General features: G+C 41.9%; 2 protein-coding genes across 6 annotated transcripts in view; one reads left to right on the plus strand and one right to left on the minus strand.

Moving 5' to 3' along the window:
- Window positions 1-2,551: 2,551 nt before the first annotated feature.
- The window catches only part of LOC144840108 (inositol hexakisphosphate and diphosphoinositol-pentakisphosphate kinase 2-like), a 230,941-nt gene continuing 214,785 nt past the window's right edge, over window positions 2,552-18,707 (plus strand). For 3 of the 5 annotated variants that reach the window (XM_078695797.1, XM_078695775.1, XM_078695808.1), the window contains exons 1-5: window positions 2,559-2,584; window positions 15,421-15,540; window positions 16,058-16,371; window positions 17,294-17,537; window positions 18,071-18,172. In XM_078695797.1, coding sequence (XP_078551923.1) covers window positions 15,457-15,540; window positions 16,058-16,371; window positions 17,294-17,537; window positions 18,071-18,172 — 744 coding nt within the window. In that variant the 5' untranslated portion in view covers window positions 2,559-2,584; window positions 15,421-15,456. Of the gene's footprint in view, window positions 2,585-14,893; window positions 14,913-15,420; window positions 15,541-16,057; window positions 16,372-17,293; window positions 17,538-18,070; window positions 18,173-18,707 lie in introns of those variants that run through there. The other 2 variants (XM_078695783.1, XM_078695791.1) reach the window with 2 other exon arrangements.
- Window positions 3,424-14,542, minus strand: LOC144840071 (uncharacterized). The gene is made up of 5 exons (XM_078695736.1): window positions 14,484-14,542; window positions 13,953-14,196; window positions 4,573-6,911; window positions 4,192-4,245; window positions 3,424-3,945 (listed from the first exon to the last, which is right to left on the minus strand). The coding sequence occupies exon 3, from the start codon at window positions 6,907-6,909 to the stop codon at window positions 5,101-5,103; it is 1,809 nt and encodes a 602-aa protein (XP_078551862.1). The 5' UTR covers window positions 6,910-6,911; window positions 13,953-14,196; window positions 14,484-14,542; the 3' UTR covers window positions 3,424-3,945; window positions 4,192-4,245; window positions 4,573-5,100.

Genomic DNA, 18,707 nt, shown 5'->3' on the forward strand with positions numbered 1-18,707 from the left:
GTGTACTAGTTTACGAACTATCTGTTACGATCTTCAAATCTCTTCACTAAATGGGAGAAAATCCTATTTTAGTGTGATTTTCAGTTTGTATTGTTTATTGTAGGCCTATATATGGAATGTCTATTCTGAAATACAGGGTTCAATCAATGCGTAACAGCACTAAGTATAGGATCCGATCATTAGGCCTATTGTCATGGTATTATCTTATCTTTATTTCTCCGTCTCGCAATCATAACAATAATACAATAAATGTATTTATATATATTTGCACTTGCACCAATGATGGGCTAGTGTTGCCCGAAAGCTCTGCTAATTTTTCTGGCTGTTTTACTTTATCGTTTTGATTTAGCTTTTTGCTTATTTTATTTTGTATCTCTATTGAGATCCAGCCTCTGATATTCACAGCATTGTCATTATTTTCAGTAATTTGCCTTTGGATTTATATATTTGCTTAACGATATTTGACCGAACATTTGAGATTTTCAAGCTTTTTTATGATAGGCCTCAGAATCATGCCATGGAGGAAAAATAAAAGATTCAACAACGCGCTACATAAACAATAAAATATACACAATCAGTCTAAATAGATGGTATCCAGTACAAAAGTACGCCAGACATAATAGATTATTAGATAACAATAACACATTCAACTCTATAGTAACCACATAAAATATATTCCAAACAACATTAGGAGGGTCAACTTTAAATTGCCAACGGAATCGTAAAGAATAAACCTCATTTCCTTTTCCTCATAACAACAGTGTTGTATAACAAAGAATTGACGTACTTTGAAATGTATTTAAGGACAATTAATTCTGTGAATATAGTAAACTTATTCTATATATGATTGTTCTCAGTGTTTCCCCTAATTTTGAAATTATGTAATTGATTATATTTAGTATTTAGAACTGCTTAAGAAGCTTATCGAAGCCTGTTTATATATATATAGTGACGGGATAATAGAATCCTGGTATTTTTTGTTTGTTTTTTAATCAGGATAAAAGCCATAATCTGTGATATTAAGGTCAAACGTAAAATAAACAAACATAAAGACTTTAATGTTATGTAAATACTGTTACATTATTATTAGCTAACCAACTATTTTTGCTTTGTTACCTTCACAATCATAGAGAGGTATAAAATAAGATACCTCCCTGTTCACAATGATACGGTAAGGATACATACAAGAGGGCGACAGACAGGTCAAATTTAAATTATGGCTTTACCTGTTTGTCTTTCTGTGTTAATTCAGTAATAAAGTTGGTACAAATTAAAAGCAATTAATATACAGTTAAAAAACAAAAACAAAATGGATGCTCATATTAATATTAATTATCTTGTTAATTATTAATTCGGAAAAATTACTTAGATTAACAATGCAATGCATTTCTATGCTACCACATATTTACCGGGGGTTTTTTTTGTCCCCCAAAATCATGAAAAAATGAAGATTAGGCCTAATTAAATCTGACTTCGAATAGGTTATTTTGTAGTTTTAATTAATCACTTCTGCTGTAATTATAACATGACATAATAAATGGTTAAATTGAACCAAAAATCCATTGGCTTGCACTTTGACTATTAATTTTTAAAATTATAGTTTTTTCAGGTAAATAGGCCTACATTTTTTAGATCGAATTTTGGTAAAAGTTGATAATTATTATGTGACATTAAAATGGAATATTCAAATACAAAATGTTTAAAAATTATTTTTTCAGGGGGACAATATTTTTTTAAGTTATAGTTTTAAGAACATACTTACCGTGTTGCGTGTGGGCCTACTAGAGGCTCCGTATTTATATCATAAGAGGTAGGCCTAGATATAGATACTACATTTATCAGGGTCTCTTTAAATTTACTTGTCACGTTGACAATCATACTGTATAACTATTTATTTATTTACTAATGTCTAATTTCTGCAATTAGCCTTCATACACGAGTCTTCAACAATCTGCCGGTATCTGCGCAAGGTGAATTTCTGTGTAGATAATTAGTGGCACGTAAAGAACAATTTTATATCATCCGCGATCAATGCTACGGCTTAAATCTGTAAGTACGAGACCTCTATGGATGAACGACTTATATAAAATGATTTTCAAATAAACAAAGATAGATAAAGCAGTGTTCTTGAATTGAATGTCAAACACAACATGAGATGATGAAAACAAAACTGCCCTGTTGTGCAAAAGTTCTTATCGAGTAAACATGTTTGCTAAATTTCTCAGTAAAAAGTTGGTAAGTATAATATATCTATAATAATATTATAATTTATACAAATATAATGTAGTACGGATAAATGTCGGGTATTCAGAACCAATCAGTGTGTTATTTGAGAAGGATTTTTTTCGTGCTAAACCCGTGGAATGAAATAACCAAAATTAATTAATTAGCATAATTATTTACCTTTATTATAAATTATAATACTTTTCATATTTCCATTGATTTAAGTTATTATACCGCCCTCATGTGTTTTGATAAGTTAGAAATTAAAAGCACAGCAAAAATGTGTGATGCATAAGCGCGGCGGGGAACAGCGCTGAGAGAGGGGGGGCCGAGAAGCCCAGTGTCGGTGTGCTTGAGTGTGGTGATGAATGTTTTATTCATTAAATTTTTTGTTAATAACATAATTTTTATTTTATAAATGCATATGTATTAACGCAAGCTATCAGGATAAAAATTATAGCGTAGGCCTGGCTAGTTACGCTCTAGGTAGGCACCTGACAAGAAAATTCAAACGTAACCAAATTCATTGACCCATACATCAAAAAATTCAGAAAAATATATGTAATACATTTATAAAAAAAAAAAAAAAAAAAAAAAAATCGATTTTTTATGATTTTTTTTGTATCAAAAATTTGGTATAGGCATTTTAGTGTTATATACCAAATATTTGTGGCAAATTGCATGCTTATGTGTGCTAACCTCCAAAATTAAATAATTACTTATTTTTCATAATGCTCAACATCTTGGACATCTCCGCAGACCCTATGAGGCAGGGTGGAGAAATGGTGGGTGGGTTCGGAGGGGGGTTTTGGAGGGGGAGACATTTGTAATCGGTAATCAATTTATTTACAATATAACTATACAGTATTAATTTTGTATTTAATTTTTTTAGGTTATATGAAGAATCGCAAGCATTTATAGAAGGGCGGGGGAGGCCTGGGTGGAGGTGGGCATGGGTGGAGGTGGTGAAGGGGGAAGAGTTGTGGTTTTATTATGTTTCTGAAACCCCGATAACTAGCATATTGTTAGAGCATTTTTTCACTGAACAACATTACAGTATTACTCACTCTTTTTTTCTCTTTAGTGGGGTCTTCCCACTTTTATTCAATCATAATATAAATATTGTACATTTATTCAATTAAAACAATCTAGTACTCAGCTATTTCTGAATAAAATACAGTTTTATTGTAAAATGTGATTTCTGATTACTTTTTAGGTGATAAAAAATAGATATTTAAAACATTAGCATTGTAAATATAAATAAGTTGCCTGTGCCAATTGCACTCATAGTCATAGTCATATTATATTGATTGTTTATATACAATAACAAATAATACTTTAAACAATAATTATCGAAAAATATGAAATAGTTTCCCTATTTTTTTCAATTTGTTGTTTGGCAAATACTTTCTTCACTAAGTGTGTTTGTATATATTTTACTTTTTTAATGATCATCATTGGTCTGGCTAACAATACAAGGAAGCATGCAAGCCTCGCTACGACAAGGTTGATGATCACAGCGAGGGTAGGTTGCACATTTGCATGTGCCCCTTTGAGCAAATAAAAAATATTTGCAAAACATTATATAAAACAATGAGTTGTAAACTGTGGTAGACGACGCTGATTTAGTGCAGTGGCGTTGACGTCCAGTCATTTGGTGATCTTCTTGAAGAAGGCGTTGGTAGCGAGGCGATCAAGCTTGTTTCATCTCGGTGGAAACATCTGTAAATAAGCAAAGTATTAATGAAACTTACCTCCAAAAGGTAAACAAATACCTTCCAATACCCACAGCAAGACAATCAAACTTTTGTTACATTTAGATAAGATTCTAAAGTATTCTGAGATATCACCAGTTATGCCATGTTGTTTTCTCAGCTGTTATGTTCATCAAATAATATTACTTAATACTAAATAATATTTTAATATGCGTGATTATATAGAATTATTTAAAAGAAAAAAACTACTTACCAAAAATAACTGAAGATATATTTTGTTAATCCTTGATTTGAGGCAAAGAATAACCTACAATACAATTAAATTAAATATAATAAAAGTATTAATAATGCAAATATAGTACAACAATTAGTTTAAACTAATCTACCATCACCAGCCTAGTAATAGTAACTATCACACGGCCTCTGACTACAAAACGACCACCCAAAGTTGTCAAGGTTCCTGAATTTGTTTCTATTCTCACTACAAAAATAGGCCTTATTATAATAAATATAAAGTGTGAGTGAAAGTAAGCAATGATCAATAAAATATCAATATTAAATTATTATATATTATTCCTGTTGTGATTTTAGGTCGGTGCTATAATGGCCTGATAATTAAAGCTACTAGGCTTACCTTAGTCAGTCCCGCCTGACCTAAATCACACAATATCCGAAGGCAGTCAATCCAAATCTATGGGTTAATTCCGGTTACGTCCGTTACTCCTGGTTTCCTGCTTCGAATAGACCGGTTCGGGCGGCGTCGAGATCCCACGTTAACATTTGCATACCCCCTGTATGCAAATCAAGCTATCGGGGCGACGCCCTCGTTCGGTCGGAGGGGTGGTCTGTTTACCCAGCGGGCGCCGTTCACAACACTCCTCCCGTGTTTGAAAAGCGGGCACCCCGTCCTGGATCCACCTCGGAGGTGAACCGGGTGATTTTCGTACGTGAAAAATACCCGATACCCGTAGCTAGGTAGACCGCTTCCAACGATCCCTTCAGGTAGTCACTGGCCGTGGGACATGCCTGTAGCACCGTCCTCCGCTTCCCTGGATACCTGAAAGATATAAATGAAAATAAATGTGAAACGGAACCATGTTCTTTTGAAACGGAAAATTTCTGGAAAAACTGAAAACTTCTGGTTGTGGGTGAGCCAGGGGGCTCAAAGGAGATCTCGACCGTTCTTCCATGTCAGATCAATGACCTGCATGGGGCTCCGGTCGAGCACCTGTCCCACGGCGACGGCGGTCGCCCACAGCAGATGAGGTGCTCCAACTGGGTATCCGGCAGGAGGATAGTCCGGTCCGTTGGACCCCATCAGCAATCGCCGATCTTCATTGGTAGCGATGAAACGCAGGCCCTTGCGTTGATCGGCCATAAAACCCGTCACTCGGCTGGTCACGCTAAAGTATGTCCTGGGGAAATGTCGAAGGTAGGCGGTGGCTACGGCTTCCGTGGAAGCGTAGTCTGCCAGAAGCAGACGCTGTTCCTTCAACACACGACTTAGACGTAGGATGTCCAAGACGCGAAAGTAGCACTCCTCCCCAGTGACATCGCCTTGAACTCCAGAGACTTCAAGACACAGGATGCGGTGGTGGCGGCCGTCCAAGCAACGACCCAACACCCTCTTTAGCAGTAGATCTTGTCTCGGCCAATCTGTAGGCGGGGCCGAATGGTCCAACCCCACTCTCCCGATTACTCGAACATCTCGAGTTCGGGCTAAGGCCAGAAGCCTATCGAATTGGACCGTTGTCGGCGAGTAGCCAGGATCTTGTCTCGGCCAATCTGTAGGCGGGGCCGAATGGTCCAACCCCACTCTCCCGATTACTCGAACATCTCGAGTTCGGGCTAAGGCCAGAAGCCTATCGAATTGGACCGTTGTCGGCGAGTAGCCAGGAGCCACTCCCACGCCCACCGCACAGCCGTTCCTCGCCAGTCCGCCAATCTCCCGCTCGGTGGGGTAAGTGGTTGGATCGCCAAACAGGGCAATCCCGCCTACCACTTCCACAGGCTGTGTTCCACTTCTCACCCGCACCGCTCGCTCCACGTCCCAGAGGTCCGCTCGTCGGGAAAGTTGCAGGTCCCTCTGCAACCGGTCCAAATGAAAACAGGCGTCGAACACTTTGGGCGCCGAACCAAGCGAAGCCGATGTACCCTGCACAATCGGTGGCGCCGCCACTGATCTACCATCCTTCGGTGCCGGGGCATCGCGCTTGGTCGGTCGTTCTCCATGATCTCCACCTGCCGCTTTCCTCTTTGTAGACTTTTTGGCGGTCTGGTCCACTGCCGGCTCCTCCTCCTCAGCCCGACGACCACACTCCTTCACAAGCTCTTCACCAAAAGAGGCGATGAGAGCGATCACACAGCGCCAGTGTATGAGAGCTGACGGGTGACTGATAACCGGAGCTATCGTGAGAGGCGGGGGCCTCTTTCCCCCAATCACCCGTGTCAGCATAAGGACAGCACTACGAGTTTTCCTATCCGGAGGTAGGACATCAGTGCCATCCCCCATAAGGTGCTGGACGTTAAGGAGACTTCTCAGGTCCTCCGGTGTTCTGCCTTTACCAAGGCCCTCCTCTGCCAAACTGGTGAGTGCCCGCCACTGCACCCGTGCCCTCCGCCACGAACTCCGTTCCAGTGGTCGGAAACATGCTGGGGCATGTGTCTTCGTGACGTGGACCCGCATGTTGCTCACTGGTCCACATCCCAGATGGCATTTCGGTTTCTGCTTGGCTGGGGTGCTCGCCACCGGGCAAGCCCCTCTCGTATCCCCAGCCACTGCTTCTTCCTTCGGGGTCATCAGATGGCAGATTGGTTTCCCCTTGGCTGGGGTGCTCGCCGCCGGGCAAGCCCCTCCCGTATCCCCAGCCACCGTCAGTTCCTCCTGTACCCCCGGACTAGCCAGGAGCACATCCTCCTCCATCTCGGAAATCTCCGTTTCACTCTCGTCCGCAAACGGTAACTGATCCATATCTGAGGAAGAAGAGAAGGTAAACGTGAGTACTTAGTTGTTAACTGAGGACTTGCAGTCCGCACATCGATATAAGTCGATGTCCAAGGCCTCAGATGGTGCAATATTCACACATGCACCGTGGTACCACACCTCGCAATAGTCACATTGTATCATAAACGAGCCGGCCCAGGGCTGGCGACATAGACAATACAACGGTCCTGCATCCGGATCTGTAGGTGGAGAGAGAGAAGGTAAATTAAAATCAGCCAGCCATTTAGGAAGCTGTCGATCCCGACAGGGCTTCAGCTTGTCATGATTTAAAACCACCGTCTTATTTCTCAGCTGCACCTGAAATAAACAAGAACTAATAACCTTAGTAATAATACCGGGCCCCTTCCAGGGAGGACATAATTTCTTGCACTTTCCCCGAGGGGTAGCGTTGTCAAGAACGTAGACTTTGTCCCCACATTGGTATGGACGTTCCAGTACTCGAAGATCATAGTCCCGTTTCATTCTCTTCTGAGTCTGCTTTAGCGTTTCCCTAGCGATGCCATGGGCATCACAGATCGCTTTTACCAAGTCTGCAACGTAGGTGGCGGCTTCCTGCTCATCGGTGGACCGGCATTCTCCGAACATGAGATCAGCTGGTAAATTAACCTCTCGGCCCAGCATCAGCATGTTTGGAGTGAAACCAGTCGAGCGGTTCACCGTGGCGCGTAGTGCACCAGCAATCTGCGGCAGATATACATCCCAGTCTCGCTGTCTCTTCCCAACGAAGCATCGTACAGCATCCATTAGTGTGCGATTAAATCGCTCTACTTGACCATTAGCCGCCGGTCGGTAGCTTGTCGTCCGGGTCTTGTGGATCTGTAAAACTTTACATAAAGATGCAAACAATTCACTTTCAAAATTTCTCCCCTGGTCTGAGTGTAACTGAAAAGGTACACCGAATCTAGAGAAAAAGTCCCTTACTAGGGCTCTAGCGGTTACCTCCGCAACTTGAGACGGGAGCGGGCTGATCTCAACCCATTTTGTGAATTGGTCGACCATCATCAGAATGTAGATGTTTCCCTGTTCAGTTTTTGGTAACGGGCCAAGGAAATCGATATGTATGCGTTCCATAGGAACACCGGCCTGGAATTCGGTCAACTGGTGTCGACCTTGGCGAGTGGCCTTCTTGCTTCTATTACAAATGTTGCAAGTCTGTACATACCTCTGTATATCCCCGGCCATACCGTACCAGAAAAACTTCTCCTTCAGTCGAAACTTGGTCCGGGCGACCCCTTGATGACCCGCCGATGGCAAATCATGATGTAACCTAAGAGCTACGGCGTGTAGCTCCTTGGGCAACACAAGTAGTCGTCCGGTACCCTCTGCTTGGTTGATGAACAGTATACCTGCTTCCGTGAGATTCAGGCGTTGTCTGTTCAGCCAGTAGTGTTTGGTGGCAGCGCTGGAGATAAACAGCTGATTCTCGGAGGGTTCCCCATTCTGCAACCAGTCCAGAACAGGTGCCAAGTCAGGATCACTCGTTTGATGTTGCCGTAGCTCGTCCAGTGAGTAACCCCAACACTCGGCTCCCTTCGGGCGTAGCTGTACTGCAGACACTCGTCCACCGTCGTCGTCCTGTAGGAAAGAAAACTGAATCGTACCGTTAGTAGCAGTCCGTGATACTTCTATACTTACTTGTCCACCGGGGTCCCAAGGAACATCGTCCCCTGGCAGAGTACCCTCCGGGTGGTCCACGGCTACCTGGTGTACGTGGGCGATGGGCACAACGTCGTCTACTTCATCTTGGAACGCTGACCATCTTGCATCTGCTCGTTGACAGTACGAACAGCCCCCACAGGGAAGCCCTTCAAGCGCAGGCCGTTCGTGGCTACTGTCATGAGTTTCTGGTCGGCGAGAAAGAGCATCGGCGTTGCCATGGTGTTGTCCTCGGCGGTGCTCAATCAGCAGGTGGTACTGGCTCAGCTCCTCGATCCACCGAGCGAGTTGCCCCTGTGGTTGCTTGAAGTTGAGGAGCCAGGTCAGGCTGTTGTGATCCGTCCGCACTCTAAAAGGTCTGCCTAGAAGGTAGTGCCTAAAATGCCTAGTCATGAACACAATTGCTAGCAACTCCTTGCGTGTAGTGCAATAGTTCCGTTGTTCATGAGTTAGACGGGCACTTGCGTATGCAATTACCTTCTCTTTACCTTCCTGTACCTGGAGCAGCTCGCCTCCCAGCGCTTGATCCGAAGCGTCGACATCCAGAATAAATTCATCAGTCCCGTTCGGCAAGGCGAGTAGAGGAGGTTGAACAAGAGCAGCTTTCAGGCCGGTGAACGCTTGTTGTTGTTCCTCATCCCAGTGAAACTTCACCTCTTTTTTAGTGAGTTCATATAGAGGTGCAGCTAAACCAGCAAAGTTCCCAATGAACTCTCTATGGTAGTTAGCCAACCCCAAGAACTGCTGTACTTCTCTCAGATTGGTAGGTGTCGGCCAGTCCTGAACAGCCTTTATATCCGAATCGGACACCGCCACAGTATCCTCACCAACGATTCGCCCTAAAAATTCAACCTGTTTCTGAAAGAAAACACACTTTTTAGGTTTGAGTTTAAAGTTGTTAATACGAAATCGTTGCAGCACCTGAGAGAGGTTGCTGAGATGATCTTCGAACGTTTTACCTAGCACGACAATGTCATCGAGAAACGCCAACACAATATCCCACGTCAATCCCCGAAGCACCAAACCCATGGCACGGGAGAAAGTTGCAGGACAATTGGTAAGACCAAATGGCATTTTAACGAATTCATACAAGCCATGCTTGGTGATAAACGCTGTCTTCTTACGGTCTTCATCTTTCATCCTAATCTGCCAGTACCCCCAAATCGCGTCCAGTTTAGAAAACCAGATATTCCCCGACAGTGTGTCAAGGCAATCACGAATTAGAGGTAATGGATACGCATCTTTAGTAGTAATGTTGTTGAGAGCTCGATAGTCAATGCAAAAGCGCACAGAACCATCGCGCTTCCGGACCAACACAGGCGGTGATGCCCACTCGGACATGGATGGTTGAATAACACCAGCCTCCAACATCTTTTTTATCTCCTTCTCTTCCTCCCCCACAAAGCGCAGAGGAGTATGGCGGAGCCGTTGCCGGATTGGTGAGGCATCTCCAGTGTCGATGCTGTGTTCAATATCACCAAAGGTGCCAATGTCGAATTGATGAGCGGCGAAGACATCCTGGTAATCAACCAATAGCTTAGTGAGCGCGTCAGCCTCTTCACTCGCGAGATTAGATCTCGAAGAGTCCAACATGCCCACTAGGTGCGCCGGCACCCCCTCGGGTTGGTTACCGTCATCGTCCGCTTGGTTCAACAAAGCATCATCGGTCGGAGTCGCCTCCGTCTGGAACACACTCACCCCTTCAGCTTCGCTTGCCGTACCTATCGGTCTACCCTTTTTCATAGTGAGGTAGTGGTCAGATGTATTGATGACACAGATGCATGGCGCATCAGTGCGTAGATGTAAAGTTGCCGGTATCGCCACATCGTCAGTAGTTTCTATAAAGAAATCAGGCATAGATAAATTGTTAGTCACAAGTTTACATTTAACATGAGCGGCTGAGTGAGGAGGAATTACTCTCCGTTTAGCCACTGTTACCTGGGCAACCCTAGGTTCCACCGGTGAATCCCCTCTTAGAGATATGGTACTACCCCCAATTGCCAGAAGCAAATTTCCACAATCGATAACGGCTCCTTGTGGATGAAGAAAATCACCACCCAAGAGCATATCGTCATTGATGGGAGCAACATAAAAGAATTCATGGTACTCTTTGGTTCCCAATGTAAACTGTAGAGGCCCCACCTTCGAACCTGGCATAGATGTCCCCCTCCCTGCCAAAGTAAAGGACAGGGTGGACACCACAGGTGGTGCCGGATCTAGACTTTTATAAACCTTATCGGATAGTATGGTAAAATCCGCTGCAGTGTCCACGACTGCGTCAATTTTTGTACCATTTACAAAAGCAGTTGCATGCAACGCATTCAACGATTTTACCCTGTTGATAACAATCCGAGGTTGAGTCTCTTCAGTTTTGGTTGTCGTCGGTGTCGATGATTCAATCAGCCCTGAGCTAATTGTAGATGGCTCGATGATCGTCACAGGATTCGGTGCTACCTCCTCTGTATTTACAGGCTTGGCCATCGGGCCCAGCTTGGAGATAGTTGACGAGCCACCATCTTCCTGGCCAGCTTCCGGAACCGGGTTAGGTCGTCGGCCCTCTGACCCAACCCTTACTCGTTTAACGGATCCTGCTCATTGCCACTAACCTGACGCAAACGGCTCGCTAACCTCGGACACTCCCTGCGGAAATGTCCCACCTCCTTACATTCAAAGCAAGCTAGTTCACCTGGTCTCATGAAACGCATGAGCTGATCCAATTGATTCCGCATGGCGGCAATCTCCGTGTTCACGGTGTTCTCCACCCGTCCCAGATTGGTGTTCAACGTCTGGAAATTACTCTCCACAGCGGCCAAACGGGCCTCCGTAGTAGGAGTATTGTTGGTGGGTGGCACCGACGTCACAGTTCGAGGCTGGTTCTGGCCGTCCGTAGGTGCGGGTTCCGGAGGAACCCAAGCTGGTGCTGGCCTCTGAAACGTCACACGGTTTCCCCTCATAGGCCTCCCTCGCACCTGCTTAATGGATACCTCATCGCCAGTTTCACCCTCGGTATCGTCCTGGTCTTCTGAAGGTAGCTGAAAAGATAGTGGGGGTGCAAAAGAAGTACGGACCGTAGACCTAACATGAGGTTTCACGGTATCCTTAACCTTACTCTTACGTTTACTATATAGCCCCCTATAACTATCATATTTTTCAAACTCCCTAATAGCTCTGGGAATAGTTGAACAGTGCTTGTGCATGACGTGCCTACCTACTTCTGCGTCCCTGCACCCAATACAAAACCTAACTACTACGGCTTGCTCCTGGATCCACTCCTTGGGCAAATCCTTAAACGCCTTTCTAGTCAGGGTTAGCACTCTATCTCCCCATTCCTCTATAGTCTCTCCCTCATTTTGTGTAGCAGTCTCTAATTTAGCTTGGAGGACTGCGGGGAGCTCGTCCTCATTAAAGCGTCGGTTGAAAGCTTTAATGATCTGCCTAAAGCCCATATCAGCGTCCATTTCTATTAGATTCACATAGAACTCAGCCGCCACCCCGTCTAAACACCAAGTAAGGACGTCCTTACTTTCACGGTTTGTGAGTTCCTGCTCATCTATAAATGAAGCCAATCGGCGCTTAAAAAAGGACCAGTTGTCTCCCCTCCCCCTAAACGTTAGAGACCTAGGTATATCTTTTTTACGCATCCTCCTACGTTCTAAAAGACACTGCCGGCCTTCATAGTGCCTGATACTCGGGGTAGTCCTAAGACACTCCACTGCTGTCCTAGCCCCTGCACTATGTCTATCCGACTCTCTACTCCTGCTACTATCAGTATCAGTACCATCTCTACTAAGGTCACTATCGCTGGTCGATGGAGATCGACGGCGAGCCCTAGTTTTAGACCTAGCGTTTTTAGATAGTCTCCTGGGGAGTCTTTCCTCCTCGTCCTCCCTAGAGCTAAAACACGAGTCTAATGTTATTGGAGATGGCTTTTTGATGTAGCTCCTACGTTGTGTTGACCTACTCTTACTTCTATCCGGGTCAGAACGCCCAGCGGAGGTGGACGGCATATAAGCCCTAAGCCCACCTTCGAGATGACGAGGATCACTAGCAGGTCCTGCAGTATAATACGTACCTGGTACGTCTAATAAAGGAGTAGCCTGGGGCGATGAGAGGACGTGGTATCGACCACTATGGCCCCCGTCATTTTGTACCCTGTATGCCCCTTCTATATCTACAGGTTGTGCGACCTGCGACCCCCTTCTGGCCGATCTATTTTGTTTTTCCACTAGAGGGGACACATTATCAATCATCTGGCCTACGCCTCCACCTAAACTCGGATTCGGTTGAAAATCCAGGTAGTCAACTAACCTGGCAGTACCGGCTATTCCGTGTATCTGGTGAATATTAGAGGACGTAATGTTGCCATGTGTAGCCCGCCATTTAATTATCCTAGCTGCTCGTTTCTTCCCTACATTAGGGACTCCATGAAGGTCTTGCACTGGGCAAAAGTTAACCTTAACCTTATTAGACATGATCTAAAAATTTCCCCTCTTCTCTTAAGTTGTTATGCTCCTAAATCTAGTTACAGTGTATGACAGATGTTATTAAGCAAAGAGTACGATACAAATTAAAATACCGCCAGACGTAATAAAAATTACAGGCCCAACAGTAGAATCAAATATCGTCAATGCAGTAACACACACACAATATTGCAAAATGGCTGTTGGAGATGCAAATATAATAAAATATTTCACCAGCAAACCTGCAATGAAAAGCGACTAGATTATTCAAAAAGACGTCAATACAGTTAACAACACTTACCACTAAACCTTCCCCCGATGCAAAGAAAGGAGAGCGATAATGCCACTGTGAGGTTAACACAATATAATACGCACAGCCAGTATAATTTCTCAAGATGAAAAAAAAAACCTGACTGACGGACGAAAAAGATGTTATCAAAAAAAAACAATCAAGGTAAAAAATTAGTGGTGCCACTCAGTTCAACGGCCACGCCTAGTATCCCACTAGGTGATACGGCCGAATAAACTGCCCACTAATACTTCAACAATAGCAACAAAAATACAACTCCCGGTACGTATCGACTACCCCGTCGATACGCTAATCAGCAAGTATCCAAACGCCACAATACTGCGTGATTAACTTTACCGGTATGTTATACCTTCAATAAATATACCAACTTCAATAAACTAACAAATGCACCGTAAGCACAATAAGTTAATATGTTTCGGAGGACGAAATACCTCGCGATCAACCCGATCACGTTAAGAATGCAAAGCAATCAAGGTTCCCGCCTCTCCAAAAAAAAATATATTCCGAGCTTTTGCTCGCAGCGCCAATGTTGTGATTTTAGGTCGGTGCTATAATGGCCTGATAATTAAAGCTACTAGGCTTACCTTAGTCAGTCCCGCCTGACCTAAATCACACAATATCCGAAGGCAGTCAATCCAAATCTATGGGTTAATTCCGGTTACGTCCGTTACTCCTGGTTTCCTGCTTCGAATAGACCGGTTCGGGCGGCGTCGAGATCCCACGTTAACATTTGCATACCCCCTGTATGCAAATCAAGCTATCGGGGCGACGCCCTCGTTCGGTCGGAGGGGTGGTCTGTTTACCCAGCGGGCGCCGTTCACAACATTCCTATTATTTATAATATATTTGCAATAAAATACTTGTTAGATATACTGTACTGTATTTAAATTTTTACAATCGACGAGTTCATCGCCCACGGCGACGAGCCTCGCACTGCCAAAATCCTTTTCTCTAGCACTAGCCTAGACCGAATGCAAAACTAGGACAAATAGGCGATTACGGGGGGTGCCCAAAGTGCAGCTTTACGTACACCAAATTTCTCAAACTTATAGTATAATGAAAGATTATAAAATGCTTAATACTATTACCAATATCAAAATATTCATAACACTTACCTTTGATGAATATTAGGCGTATTTTGTGAACGGTAATGTTTAACAATCTGCAACACTCGATAAACGTGGTCACAAAAATTTTTGAAAATAACTCAGCTGTACAATAACTTCCGCGTGACATTTTGAGGTCAAAATCTTAGCCCATGACCAATCCCGTCGTATTTTTATGAATTAATTACAGCTGGCGGTCGCGGACCGGTCCGCAATTTAGTCACACATTTTCGCCGACATAAAAAGTGGGCGTGGCCTCGTAACTTGCAGGTGCCTACTCTAGGGCCTCTATTAGGCCTAGCCGGATTCCCGGCCTAGCCTAGTAAATAGTATGCCTAGGCTAGCTAGAGATTCCCTGGCTGTAGGAGGAGAGAACCAGCTTGTGGCTTGTGCAATTAACCCAGCCTTTAGCTAGCTAGCCTAGGATAAACCTAGTGTGTAGAGTACATTTAATATTATTTGCAGTATTACCTAGCTAGGCCTATTAGTATATTATACCTCCATGTTTTATCTTACTTATTTATTATTATTAATGTTGGGCCTCTAACTACTGTAGCCCTTGCTAAACTCCAGAGTAGTAGACTTCATGGTTCAACTTCAATGTAGGCCTACACAATAATATTAATAAAATGTTTATCTAATTAAATTATCTGGCAGCAAGCCACTACCTCTTAATATCAGGAAATGCAATCATCAATGTATCTAGTTCTGTAGTGTAAGTAAATTCCGTCCATCATTTCAACTGTTAGCTCCATGTGAATCAGTAGTAGTCATAATGGTAAGAGAGTATTAATTAACAAAGTAGAGTAGTTATTGCCCCTCATCCAGTAATATAGTGGTGTCTAGTTCTGGTGTTACTATTTAGAAAAGTAATTTCATATTCGATATTATTTAAACCAACATTCGCACACACGCTGTATAAACTTTTTTGTCATTTTATTTTTAGGTATTATTAGAAGAATCCAAAAACTTTTTTTCTAATATGGAAGAAGGTTTAACACCGCCAGCTGCCTTACCCTCTTTCTTTTTGGATGAGGAATCTGTGGCTCAGTCATGCAGTAGTGAGGTAAGAGACTTAGTTTGTTATTTAAGATCAAGGAAAACAAAAAAAATAGGTTACTGTAAGTAATTTTAAAAACTATTGAGTCCAGCAAGTTTGGAAAATCCGGCATCTACTTCAAGACAAGACAAGTATCATTTATTATCATTTGTTTTAAGAAAAAACATAGAAATTCTGTTTGCTCTGTTGGCGGAGCATAATATCCAACGGACACACCACGAACTCAAAAACAAAAACATTACAAAAAAGTGTCTACATTATGTTTAAGGCTCTAATAGATCCTGGAAAGAAACTATTTGTAAATCGTGCCTTATTGGCCTTAATAGAACGAAATCGCCGACCGCTGCGCATCAACTGGAACATACTAGAGGCCGGATGAAATTGATCATCTTTGATAGCCACTGCCTTTTTTACTTAGAACATCTGCACACTACTATTAACTGTATACTTTAAATGAATGAATTACTTTCAATATTTTCAATGTCATTTCAAACTACTCATTTATATTATTTTTTATTAACAGGGTTCGAATGACAGTTTTAATCGTGGACCTGAAAGCATTAGGGTTGTTGTCGGAATATGTGCTATGAAAAAAAAATCGCATTCGAAACCGATGCATGAGATTTTAGATCGACTTGGAAAGTTTGAAGGAATCAACATTGTTATTTTCGATGAGGAGATGATCTTAACGGAGCCTGTGAGCAACTGGCCACATTGTGATTGTTTGATCTCTTTCTTTTCTACTGGATTCCCATTGGATAAAGCAATTGCTTATGCGGAGTCAAGAAAGACATACGTTATCAATGACCTCCATAGTCAGCATACACTAAGGGACAGGTAAAGAATTTGTGTAAATTGGGTTTCTTTTGTAGGTGGGAATGGTTTTATACTATTAGTACAATCTGATGTGCAACAATTATGGAATAGTTGTTTACTGTACTGTGAATTAATTTATTTTAATTTTATTTGTATAAGTACATATTGAGAACACAATTCTCGTGTGGGACTCTAACCTATAACCTCTAAACTACTAGCCTGGTAATCATACTGTACCTCTTAAACTACCAAGCTTTTAAGGTTAGATTTGAATCCAAGGAAACAGCAAGTATTGCACCAACAGCACAATAATTTAACCATGATTTTTCCCCAATTTTTTTAAGGCCTCTCTGGTCTCACAACATTTATTTATTACCTCCGCCATGATCTATGCCTCAAAAGCTCGGACGAGTTCGAATTTGAGGGGAAAAGGTCATGGTCACAATGAACAAAAAACTATTTTACTGCCTAGAGATCGCCACAGTTTTTATCCAAATCTCACCAAACTTAGCCACAATGATCAATGACTCATCATATAATTGTGGTTAAATTTTGAAGGGTCAGGGTCAAAGATCAAGGTCCACAAAAAACAAAACAAAAAAAGGAATAAAAAAATAATAATAAAAAAAAAACTTTAACCAGCGATCTCAACTGTGAGAGGCTGGATACATAACCATTACACCAAACTCTCATCCACAACTTTGCAGTGTGCAGTTAGCCTATTTACACTAATAATAAAAAAAAAAATTTAAAATATATATATATATATTTTCCGGGAAAATTTTATGTAGGGGAATTTTACAGTAGGCGGAGGTTTGTACTCTCGGAGTACCCTCTAGTTTTTATTTTAAATTAATTGAATAAATTTAAATTAACACAATTTAAAATGAATTTTTATATACTGTATAATTGAAAATTAACAATTTTGTTTTATTTTTTTTAGGAGAGAAGTTTATAAAATTTTAAAAGACGAAGGCATAGGGTTGCCTAGATACGTTGTATTAGATAGAGATAATAACAGTATACCAGAAGAAATTGAAATTGCTGATAATGATGATCAAATTGAAGTTTGTGGACAAATATTTCAAAAACCTTTTGTAGAGAAACCAGTGGATGCGGAAGATCATAATGTGTATATATACTACCCACATTCAGCAGGTGGAGGCAGTCAGAGACTATTCAGAAAGGTAACATAAAAAAACAAGTGTAAATACCTAAACAAGATAACATATTTGTGTTGCTGTGAAGCTTAGAGTTTCTCTCTTTTTATAAAAAAATTCACAAAAAGTCACATAGCACCTAATACAATGTTTCTAAGCGCACTAAAATGATCCATAAAATTTCCTAAAATAACCCCCAAAAAAAAGAAGAAAAGCAGAGGAACCATTTACACCGCTCCATTCTTCAGCACCTTAAAACTCCCATATGAGAGCGGAACAGTATTCACAGGAGCTCGAGTGTCTATCCTATCGATCGATTTTGCCTCTTTAATAGCATGTGGCAGATCATTCATACATGAACCATTTTTTGGAGGAAGAATGAAATGTCAAGATTTGTTGGTTACCTCTGTAGGTCTGAACATATCCCACTACCATGACCACCCTCTTTTCACTGACCACCGCCCACCCCCACACAAACAGACAATCATGAAAAATTGATCCATTTAAAAGCATCATTTTCACTAACTCTATTTGTATTTTGTTTTCAATCATACCATAAGGTTGGTAGTAGAAGTAGCGTTTACTCCTCAAACAGCTCCCTCAGGACACGTGGGTCATTCATCTACGAAGAATTTATGCCGACTGATGGTACCGATGTCAAGGTAAAAACAGATACTAATATTTATAACTCAGTTAATAAGATTTTGGATGATTCTCGGTTGGTTACTCCCCTAGGTCACAATAATTCCTACTGCAGGGCTAATTTACAACAATCTGTTTTATGAGTTTAAATCAATCCTCTATAGTATTATAGATCATTTCTAATTCTATCATCAATTTCTTTCATAGACAGTCTTGTCTAATAAAGAACCATATCTCCAATGAATGATCTTGTCACATGTTGAATTAATAAAAGCTTTTTAAACTTGGCTCAAAATTGTAGATTTCATTTCCAAAAAATATTAATGATAAGACCTGGTGATAAACAAGTTTAGAAGCTTGTTGTTAAAAAAAAAACAAATTTTGCAATCAATTTCCTGAGTGCAATTTCCTTTCATTGTAGCAAGTAGCAATTTATAGTCTTTTTACATTACATTAGGCCAATTTATGGTCCAATCACAACGCAATGTTAACCTGAATTGTTGCTTGTGATTGGTCAACTTGTGTAGTACAGGTGTGCCCTTGCATTGAGTCCAA

Source organism: Antedon bifida, chromosome 1 (genome assembly GCF_963402885.1).
Source record: "Antedon bifida chromosome 1, ecAntBifi1.1, whole genome shotgun sequence".
Classification (NCBI taxonomy): domain Eukaryota; kingdom Metazoa; phylum Echinodermata; class Crinoidea; order Comatulida; family Antedonidae; genus Antedon; species Antedon bifida.

Excerpts from the sequence above, each read along its gene's own strand:
- LOC144840071 (XM_078695736.1), bottom strand. The coding sequence starts at position 6,909 with ATGGATCAGTTACCGTTTGCGGACGAGAGTGAAACGGAGATTTCCGAG.